The 11,714-nt window shown below is 42.7% G+C and overlaps 1 protein-coding gene across 1 annotated transcript; it reads right to left on the reverse strand.

The window, feature by feature from the left end:
* Positions 1 to 7,811: 7,811 nt before the first annotated feature.
* On the reverse strand, positions 7,812 to 8,750 carry LOC119564968 (olfactory receptor 1020-like). Its single transcript, XM_037888722.2, has one exon. The coding sequence runs from the start codon at positions 8,748 to 8,750 to the stop codon at positions 7,812 to 7,814; it is 939 nt and encodes a 312-aa protein (XP_037744650.1).
* Between the last annotated feature and the right edge of the window lie 2,964 nt (positions 8,751 to 11,714).

Below are 11,714 nucleotides of genomic sequence, written 5' to 3' on the forward strand. Positions count from 1 at the left end.
TAGTCTTCTCTCAGAAATCTGATGAAATACTTTTACCAAGGCTACCCAGAAATCAAGCAAGTACACAGCCAATATTCATAACCTCGAACACAAAAATGATACATGCATACAAATAGGAGGAATAGATTCAGTAGATCACAACCTCTACAGAGACATGTTACATGGCATATGTCGCACAAAACATATTCCAGTTATGTCATATATACATTTACAAGCATCTCCCCATCTAGCACTATGGGGTGCACCATCACAGTGGGTTTCCCATGGAATCTGGAATCACTCGGGGTGAGTAATGCAAAACCTAGCCTATAAAGCTTTGTCCTTTGGGATAAGTAGCAGTGATTGGTTTTACCTGTTTCAGGAGGCCTGAAAAACAAAGAAAGCCTTTTGGGTACAAAGGCTGAATTTAAATTAAGAGGGGCCCTTGTTTTGATCCGGCAAACTGGCACGAGCCATTAATCAAGGTCACAAAACCTACCTGGAGGGATTTTAAGACTGGAACCTGCCAGATCTCCATGTGGATGGTGGTTGGCCCTTGGTAAGCCAAATGTGCATTTTTTAGACCCTTTTATTGTTATGTTTTCTCTGTAATGCACCATTGCCAGTTGTTGTTGTTGCCAGCTAAAGTGACAAAAGATAACATTGCATTTCAGGCATGGAAAATACCGTAACTCTTCATTTCTTTCTGCATACCTGAATGGCACAAGACACCAGTGGGCAAACTTAACTCTGCATTAACAAAGGTTTGGGAATTGAATTTAGGCCAAATTTGCAGCTAAATATTGAGTGTGGAATTTTGGAACTGCCTAAATAAAAAGCACCCACTCCCTATTGTTTTTAGTTGGATATTTAACTCCTAAAACCATAATGCTCTTCAATGCGACTTTCTTTTGGAAGCTGTTTGATCTTGGTTTCAGAGGGGTAGCCGTGTTAGTCTGTGTCAGCAAAAACAATGAGGAGTCCTGATAGCACCTTAGAGACTAATAAATTTATTTGGGCATAAGCTGACAAAGTAGATTCCAGCCCACGAAAGCTTATGCCCAAATAAATGTGTTAGTCTTTAAGGTGCCACAGGACTCCCTGTTGTTTTTGCTGAAACAGACTACCGGCTACCCCTCTGAAAGAAGGTGAAAGAGGTCTTTAGGAGGGTGATAGGAAAGAAAAGGTTTTTCCTTGGTGTATGTAAATGTTAGACATGGCGGTTAATCAATAAATGGGAGCGAGATGGAGGAGTGAGTTTTCTGTGTCATTATCGTTATATGAATAACCAGATGTGTTTGTCTTTCATTAAAAACAAACGAATGGCCAGATTTTTCCAAAAAGCTCTGTATTCAACAGCTAACATTTCAGCACCCAAACAAGTGAATAGATTTGCCAAAGGTCTCTTTTCCCACTTGGGGACTTAAATTATTCGTTTGGGACCTGCACTATTTATCCCAGTGTTGGGTGCTGACCGCTGCTATAACTCGGGCTTCCTAACTGAGGTGTCTAATGGAGAGAGCAGCACCTCTGAAAATCTGCCTCCGATTGTAGGTGCTGCGGGACACGTTGTACTGTCTGTCCCAAAATGTACACTCAAAGTTTTCTCCTCTTTTGAGGTATATTGCCGGTTTGGAAAGATTTCCCATTTTATCAGAATAGAGCCCTTACAAATATAGGTCCTGGTTCTGGAAAGCCTTTAAACATGTGCTCCCACCCCTCTCTGTCCAGTGAATCCATTAAGCATATGCTTGACATTGATCACGTGATTAAATCCCATTGAATTCCCGGCGATTTAAGCACACTCTTAAATGATTTCCAGAATAGAAATAGTTGACTAAGATGGGAGCAGAATCTTAAAAACAAACAAACAAAAAAACCCACAACCAAACATTTGAAGGATTTAATCCTAAAACTTAAAGAAAGACTCACAACAACAGCAGCCTTGGATCAGGCCTGATCAGTAATTACTCTAGCGGAATCCATGTCAAATGGCAAAAGACCATTTCCAAGAGACGTGTTGACTGGATTAAGGCCAGGCCCCATTGTGTGTCCAGCCAGGTCAGAGGCACAAATGGGAAAACCCCTCTCGCAAAGTTTTTACATTGCTAAATGCGGCAGTGACAGTTATCAGAGAAGAAATGGGGGATTTTGTCAAGGTTTGTGCAGCTGGCTCTTATAACACAAAAATATATTAGGAAAACCTGTCTAACAAAGAGAATCATGAACCAGCAATGCAAATCCAAATTGCCTTTTGCTAACTAATAGAAAATAGAGGCATTCACCTCACACAGGCAAAATATATAAATGAAATCATGGGATGTGTTTGTTGTTGCAGCTTTAAGTGCAATTAAAAAGGAGAAGTGGTGTAACCACAATAAGAAAGTAGTGAATAGGTAAAGTACATTGTACTTAGAATGCGTTATATTCATGCTGAAACTGTACTGTTAGATGATGTAACCTTTGGATGACCCTTGCTCTGTATACAGCAGGAGAATTCAACATGGCTAGAAAAACACATTCAACCTGACAGCCTTTAGGTATTCTCCTATGCTTGGCTTCTGCAACCTTCTGTCTTGCATATCTACCTACCTACCTATGTAAAAGTTTTATAGTGTTTGCCAATATCTTATACAATATTATATATAATAGTAGGTATGTTTATACAAGTATGAATTGTATTCATTTTAAGATCTTCCCAAACCATTTTTACTTACGTTATGCTATTTAGCCAAGGGGAGATGTGAACTGTGGTAATCTCAGAGACCAAGGACAAGACAAATAATTTTGCTAACGCCTCACTAACATGGGTTTTATAACAAGTTTTTACTGGTAGAGGATGCTTCTAAGGTTTTGCCAACTTCTCAAATATAGTGGTCAGAACATAGATATTAAGGTAGTTATACATGTTGTCCTGTTTACTTTCGAGTCTGTGCCAGCCTAGCAAAAACATTCAAAAACATGTCAAAGATAAGAGATTAAAAAAAGCCCTCAACTCTAGTGTATATATAGAGGCAGAGTGAAGCTCAGATTTTAAGGCAGTGTGACCTCTGCACTATTACCATCCAGATGGGTTGGTAATATATGTAGTCCTCCTTTCTCTGTTATGCTGTATTTATCTGTTACTAATAATCTTTTCTTCATAAAAGTTGATTAAGCCTAGCCATTTGGTATTATTGAATTCAGTCGAACCTGTAACACGTGGTCATGATTTAGGGCTGGATCCAGTGTGCCTTAAAAGCCAATTGTACAACTGATTTCACTGATGTGAATCAAGCCCTTAAAGTGGGTGGGGACAGGGAATTCTCTGAGCTTCTCCATTTTTCAAATGATTTTTATTTACCCATCGTGCACAAATATCTGAAGAGCTAAATTCAGCTTGGGCCAGTAAATGCAGCAAAATGAAATTTCCTCTCTCGGTAACATGACATTACATGTCCCATTTTTGGATGGTATCTGTGCCATTCATAGTTCCTCTGTTTATACCTTGGAAACTATTCAAAGTGATGCTTTAAAATGTCATGTGATGGGAAGATGGATATACTTAAATGCTGATCTGTCCCTTAGGAAGGTCCATTTTGGCAGTGATAGCTATGGTTTCCATGTATTTGTCTGCCACATTTCATCCACTGAAGGATCTCCGAGGATGTCACAGGAGTCATATGCACAATATTTTCCCCACTGCGTTATCACAGTTGCCACTGTGGTGAGGCCGTTCTGGGCTAATGCAATGTAGCCAACGTGAAACGCATCAAGAGTTAACGGTCTAGCTGCCCCTTTGAATCCTCTTTGGCCAAATCCATGGAGGACTGGTGCAAAGCCTCCTCCACCTGCATCTTCCGCCTGGTGGCCATCACAGTGTTCTTTGGAACTGGCTCTTCCATGTATTCACAGTATTTTGTGCACTCCCTCACATGTTTGAGCTCTTGCCTTCACCTGTCCTGGGATGGAATCACCGGACTCTCCCGCTCTTAGGTTATTGCCTCCTGTGTATCTACAGTGACTTCTCATCTGGTCCATCTGGGCATGGAGCCCGCAAGTCTTTCCTTTGGGAGCTGTGATGAATAATTAACACAGTGACCAGCTTTCTTAAAAAAAAAACCAACAACAAACATCTGTGTTTCATCTTAACAACAAAAATACAACACAGCATGGGAGCAAAAGGATTTTCAGACAGTAAACCAGTCTGTGTGCACGAGTGTCTCACCTAGGGCTTCAGAACCCCGGGTAGGTTAGGAAGGCCCTTCTGCAGGGCCCTTGGCTATGTCAGCCTGAGCCTCACAAACAGCACCTGACAACTGCTCCCACCCTCTCTAGAGATTTGATTTTTAGCTGTTTCATATCCTTTCACTCTATTTCCACCTGTATAAGGGCTGATCTACACTGAATACTAACATCAGTGTAGCTACGTCTCTCCGGAGTGTGAACAATCCACACACACCCTCCGAGAGATGTATCCATGCCAACATAGCCCCGGGCATACACAGTGCTAGGTCCATGGAAAAATCCTTCTGTCAACCTAGCTACCGCCTCTCGGGAAGGGGGATTAACGACACAGATGGGCGTACCTCCTATCCCTGTCGTGAGCGTCTCCACTGAAGTGCTACGGGTGCAGCACTGCCCCTGTGCTGCGGTAGTATTTTAAGTAAAGACGCACCATAATTTAGAGCTGGAGGCAAGGATCTGGGCACCATTTCTTAGTCCTGTTGCAATGTGAAGTTTGGGAGGGTTCGTCCGTAATCATTTATAGCTACTGTATATGACATGGATAGTGAGATTAAATCAGATTAGTTACACTGGGTTCTTGGATGATGTAATACATACGTTGATTAAGCTGGACTGTTCGGAAACTATCATGAAGGCAACAAAATATCTCTAGTAGAAGTAACCTGCCCGTAAACACAGCAGGAGTCATTAGCTGCTTCCTATTAATTTCTTTGGCTGATCTCTGATTCTTGTCCTTTGTGAAGGGGGAAATAGCATTTCCTGGGGTAAATAACCTGCCTTATTCACTTTCTCCATATCGTTAATGATTTTATTGACCTCGATCATATCCCCCCGTAGTTGTCTCTTTTCCGAACTGAACTGTCCCAGTCCTTTTAATCTTTCCTCATGGAAGCTGTTCCATAACCTTAATCATTTTTGTTACCCTTCCCTGTATCTTTTCCACTGCTAATATCTATTTTTGAGATGGGCCGACCAAAACTGCATGCAGTATTTAAGATGTGAGTGTACCATGGATGTACATAGTGGCCTTACGATATTTACTGTCTTATTATCTCTCCCTTACCTTACGGTTCTTATCATTCTGTTAGCTTTTTGACTGCTACTGCAGCTAGACTGGATGTTTTCAGAGAACTGTCCACAATGACTCCAAGATCTTTCCCTTGAGTGGTAACTGCTAGTCTAGACCCCATCATTTTGTGGCTCCTCAGTCTGGGATGCTTCCTCAGATCCATCACCTAAAAAGAATGGCTCAGGTGTGGGGACCTCCCTCATATACTCTACAGTGAAGACCAATGCAAAGAATTCATTTAGCTTCTCTGCAATGGCCTTGTCTTCCTTGAGGGCTCCTTTAGCACCTCAAACATCTAGTACCCCCCCCACCCCCATTCTTTGTCAAACTTCCTGCTTCTGATGTACCTAAAACAAATGCTGTTAGTTTTTGAGTCTTTTGCTAGTTGCTCTTCAAATTATTTTTTCACCTGCCTAATTAGACTTTCACATTTGACTTGCCAGGTTTTATGCTCTAGGTGTATAATATATTATATTTAATATTTTAATATAATATAAACGTTTTTAGAAAAGGTAATAAGTTTGAACCAAAACATTTTTCCTTATTGAAATGCTACATTTTTACCTTCTTGAAACAAAAAGTTTCAAGATTATTAAAATGACATGTTTAGACATTATCAGAATGAAACTTCTTCATGGTCCCAGACTGAAATTGCTCTGAATTGTGGTTTTTGTGGGAAATGTCAAAATATTGGCTCTCTGTTACAATTCGGAATGAAATGTGGGAATTTTCTGAGGAAGAGGGATCGCAGTTTCTGACCAGTTCTATTTCTAACACAGCTCTACCAATGTTTATGGAGTGCTCGGCTGACTGGATGTTGAACGGGGGAATGTCATTGACTGCAACTGCTATATTCCTTCCCTACTGCTCAGCCAGTGTGGGGGGGAAGGTGCCGTTATTGACTCTGATTCTCTCCTGCCTCGCTTCTTGTGCTACCGTTTATACCTGATCACAGTGATTACTGAAGAGAGGATCAACTATTATATTTCATTCAAATACCTAATTCTGTGTGAAAATCACACTGACTCAGACTGATTTCAGCCTGTCTGCACCTCATGAAGAAGAGCTTCAAATATATAAAGCCCTTCAGAGAGAAACTGTTAAAAAAGCCAACTAATTAAAGTTGGTTAAAGATGGAAAAAACAATGATTAGGGAAGCGGACAATCTGGTCATCCTGGAAGTCAGGGAAGTCTCAGATTCTGGGGATGCAGGAAATTCTCCAGTCCACCAGCACACCAAGCAGGCAGCCTAGGCAACTGGCTGCCCAGGAAGATGGGGATCCAGGGGAGCAGGTAGGCTGGGGAGCCTGAGAGCTTGGAGGAGCAGGGCAGTTTGCCCACCCACCCATCAGCCAGCAAGCATGCACATGGTCTGGTAGGAGACCAGGCAAGAACACCAGGCTTCCTGTGGTACATTTTAATTCAGTCTGTAAATGTGTGGCCTCCTCCCAAATGTCTCTTTGTGGCTTTGAGGCAACCCTGCAAGTGGCCCCCCATCTCAGTTTCCCTTTTGGGTAACTCCAAGCTTTTCATTTAATGCTCTTACTCAAACAGTAGTCATCCTGGGGGCCAGTTACCCAGGCTGCCTGTCTGGTGTGCTGTGAGGGTAGGGGTAGGGGTGACTGCCTGCATACCCAGGATCTGGGATCTCCCTGACTTCCAGGGAAGTACTCCATACCATCCCAATGCATACAGTCCTTGTTCTCCCCATACCCCAGTGTCCTCCACAACAGCTCAGCTCCTTAGCTGTTCTCTTCCAACCCTGTGCCAGAACAGCCCCCGCAACCTCCCTCCCCCCACTGTCCAGCCCTTCCTTCTCTGGTGCAACCCCCCACTTCCCAGTGGGCACTCCCACATCCTTGCCAGGGAGCATCCTCACTCCCCTGGCCCTTCTCACTGTCCATTAGGATCCAGCTGTTCTGCAAGGAGACATCAGCATGTAAGCCTCTCTGTTGATCCCCCTCCCTTAGGCCCTCTCCGGCCATTGGATCCACTTCTCTGGGTTGGAGACAAAAGGCATCTCCCTCTTATGTTGCTCCTGCCTTCTTTCTCACCATGCAAGGCCCAGTGACAGGGGTAACAACGGTAAGATCTCACTTTTGCCACATCGCTAGAGCCAGTTGGGAATTTTCCATTGGGATGATGTTCTGGTAGAAGAAACCTTTCTCACAAAATTTTAGGGAGGAAATTTTTATTTGCCATTGGAGAAGTCAAAAGGACAGCTCCCTGGCTATCCTCTTGGGAAGCTCGTGCCAATCTCGTGTTCTACCGACAGATAGAAAGCGAAATTGGGAAGAGCCTTCTTGGCCGGTGGCCAGCCAGCCAAAAAAATCCATTTTGGTTTTCCCAAAATGAAATGTTTCAGAATTTCTGTCCCACAAAGTATTTTGAGATGTTAACTTTTTGTCCTGAGTTAGGATGGTTCTTCTTTTTTTGAAATCTCAACATTTTCCATAGGAAAGAAATTCCATTTTCAGGCCAGCTCCTCTCACTTCTATTTATTATTAAATCATGAAACTCATCCTCTCAGTTAGATTCAGTGAGGAATAATTTTCTGGCATATTGCCTTCCTCAGGGCGTCCTTCACCTCCTTGTTCCTCAGGCTGTAGATCAGGGGGTTCAACATGGGGATCACAAGGGTATAGAACACGGACACCACTTTGTCGTACTCTGATGAGTTGCTGGATGTGGGTCGTAAGTACATAAAGAACAGAGCCCCATACAGTATGGACACGGCCGTCAGGTGGGAGGCGCAGGTGGAGAAGGCTTTGCGTCTGCCCTCGTTGGAGCGAATCCGCAAGATGGCCACCATGATAGAAACATAGGAAACGAGGATGACCAGGATAGTACTTAATGCAGCTACAGCGGCAAAGAGGAAATGCACTGTCTCACCCATGCGAGTGTCAGAGCAGGAGAGTTTCTGGAGTGGGGGGAGGTCACAGAAAAAGTGATCAATGATATTGGGACCGCAGAAGGACAGGCTGAACAAAGAGCCTGTATGCACAGTGGCATTAATGGAGGCATAAAAGTATGATGCAGCTACTAGCTGTACACAGACTTTCCTGGACATAATGAGTGTGTACATCAGCGGCTTGCATATAGCTATGAATCGATCATACGCCATCACAGCCAGAAGTAAACCCTCAGAGTTCACGGAGAAGGAGTGAAAGAAAAATTGCGTGGCACACCCAGCAAAGGAAATGACTTTACTCTTTGCTAAGAAGTTCACCAGTGCCTTAGGGGCAATAATGGAGGAGTAAGTGATGTCTACAAGGGACAAGTTGCTGAGGAAAAAATACATGGGGGTGTGTAGCCGCGTCTCAATCCTGATTAAAGAGATCATGCTGAGATTCCCCACAAGGCTCATGGTGTAGATAAGCAAAAACATCCCAAAGAGGACAGCTTGCAGTGATCGGCTGCCTTTGAATCCTAGAAGGTTGAACACGGACACTCCAGTGTGATTGCCATGCACCATGTATTCCAGATGCGATTGACGCTGTTGGGGTAGAAGAAAGAAACACAGCCAAGCTAAAGCTTATGATTCAAAATTAACCGTATGGGGCTGGGAGGTGGACACCACCATTGTGAAATACAGTAAAAAGCCAAGATACAAAAAACAAGTTATGCTGTTCTGGCTGTGTAACATTTGCAAACTTAAAATAATTTCATGTGCGTCCATATAATTGCCAAGATTTTACTCCTTTTAAAGAAAAGAGATGATAAAATAAAACAAAATTGAAAATTCTGAAGTGATCTTTCTAAGTCTGCATCCCAAACAGGCATTGGCATTTGCTAATATCTCTTCATGGTATTATATGGCTAGGCATGATTTGAAAGGATGTAGAGAAACTAGAAAAGATCCAGAGAGGAGTGACAAAGGTGATCAAAGTGATGGAATGCAAGCCATGTGAGCAAAGGCTGAAGGAACTGGGTATGTTTAGTTTGAAGATGGCTATTGTGTCCCTCCTTAATCTCCTCTTTTCCAAATACTTGAAAGGCTGCCATAAAAAAGTTTGAGAAAAGTTGCTCTGTCTTGCCACAGGGGGCAGGACAAGAGGCAATGGGTTCAAACTACAGCACAGATGATTTCTATTAAACCTCAGGAAAAGCTTCCTAAGGGTCAGAACAGTAGGGCAATGGAACAGATCTGCCAAGGAAGGTTGTGGAATCTCCTTCACTGGAGGTTTTCGAAAGGAGGCTGGATCGCCATCAGTCTTGGGTTGGTCAGAAACAACAATTCCTGCATCTTGGCTGGGGGTTCGACTAGAACACGGCCCATGTGGTCCCTTCTAACCCTATGGTTCTATGATTCTCTGAACTCTGCAACAACCGAATATAGAGCAGAAAGGTGGATGAGGTGTTTGAAAACCAGCCTTATATTGCAGCTTTAGTATCCTTCCATAATTCAATCATCAGTTAGGAACCAGTATATATTTATGACAAGGCAGCCAAAACCTCACATTTGGAATAAAGTCCCAGAGTAAATTCAACAAAGACAATTATTTTGGAGAAAACTAAGTTAATATTCACAAAGGGGGGTGTTCACATAACTAAAGGAGGTATGAATGAACAGCAGAGTTCAAGAAAGGGAGGCTGTAGTTAAAGCATGGTTGAAAGAAGCTCTCACACCCATTCTGGCCCCTGGCACTAGATGGAACTGGTATAAGTCAGCGGGGCAACATGAGTGGGTTTGGTAAAGATCACCATTCAAGAGAAAAACAATCTACTGAACACTGATACAAATACCTGTTCAGTAGATTGTTTAGGCTTTTTATCCCATTTTATTGCAAATTGTACAATGAGGGATCATCAAGACAACATTTTGGTGGTAAAAGTGTCTCCATTTTGAGAACAGAAAAAACAACAACGCTGTTTCTCAGTAAAAAGAATTGATCTGGGTGTCTTTACCAGGTAGTTGAAGAAAAGAAAACATTTCTTTTACTCACGTTAGTCTTTGTCCTGTAATATTAAAGTGGCCTGCTGCAAGGGAGACCTCTCTCTTTCCTGGATTCAAACGGTGTAATTCGCGGCAGGGCGTATTTATTTGGTCTGCTGGCATTTGGAGACAGAATCCCTCAGAGCCGTTAATCTCAGGTCTGGCACTAAAGGCGTCATTAAAATACCCTTTAGGTCACATGGGAGCAGTAGATAGTGGGATGCCAATCTGTTGGCTTCTAACTTTGTTCAAGTTCTTTGAAGTGTTGATGCTGCTCTCCATCCCTTTCCCCTGTTTTATGTATTCTATAAATCTGAACCTCCCCCGGCAAGAATTACTTCCAGTCGGGAGTTAATGTGGGAATGTTTATTGAAAATGCATTTTCCATTACATTTATTTAATTATTTTGTAATTGCAGAGAAAATAAGAATGGAGTCATTCATAACACTGTTTTTTTGAGAGCCCAGAGATAGAAAACTTTATAAGCAGTTACCATGTAGAATGCAATGGATCAGGATTAAGATGCTTCTTTCCCCCCAAGAGATGTCTAAAAGCCTGGGATTGGAGTGGGACAAATGGCTGGAGATCAGGACTGAGGGGCACTGGCAGACTCAGGGATTCAGAAAGGGCTGCAGTAGCCTAGAGTGATGCCAAGAGTAATGGGATGAAGGGCATGGCCTGGGACATATCTCACCCTATATCAGCAATAATGTGTGTGTGTCTCTAGTAGTGATGATGAAATGGAATTAAAAAATACCAGGATGAGCATGTCATGACAGAGACCAACAACTTGTGATTCTACTATGGAAAATCATTCCTCACTGATCTGCTATAATTCTTTCTTTTATTTTGTCGACAAAAGAGTGAATATGTGGGGAACCATCTGACATAATATACTTGGACTTTCTTTGACAAAGTCCCTCACATGAGACTATTAAGGAAGTTAGGTAGGCATGGAATAAGAGGCAAAATGCTGTCAAGAATGAGAAACTGGTTACGCAACAGGAAACAAGTGCACGGGTCGTCAAAGATATCGAGACACCTAACGTCCTTTGATTTCAGTGGAAGTTAGGAGCCTACCTACCTTTGAGCATCTGGGCCAAAGAGTAGAATAAAAGGTCAGTTTCAACACAGCAACAGGGAAAAATATGGGTCGACACAATGTTCTGCATTAGGACTGGTGGTGTTTCAAATATTTATTATGATCTGGTACAAGGAGCGAGCAGTAAGGTGGCAAAATTTGCAGACAACATGGAATTGTTTTGGTGAGTCCAGGCTGGGGAATGAGAGTGAAAACTTCAGAGGGACCGAGCTGGAAGTTGTGTGAATGGGCAGCTCAGTGGCAGGTGACATTAACTGTTGACAAAGGATTTGAACAGCTCACGGACAGTTCTCTGTTCTAAGTTCAGTAACTGCCAGTGAAACATTCTCTGGGGTTCCCATGAAGAGCTGAACGACAACTTCTCCCCAGTGAAATGGAAAGTTGGCAAATTCAGAACTGAA

Source organism: Chelonia mydas, unplaced genomic scaffold, assembly GCF_015237465.2.
Source record: "Chelonia mydas isolate rCheMyd1 unplaced genomic scaffold, rCheMyd1.pri.v2 scaffold_110_arrow_ctg1, whole genome shotgun sequence".
Taxonomy (NCBI): Eukaryota; Metazoa; Chordata; order Testudines; family Cheloniidae; genus Chelonia; species Chelonia mydas.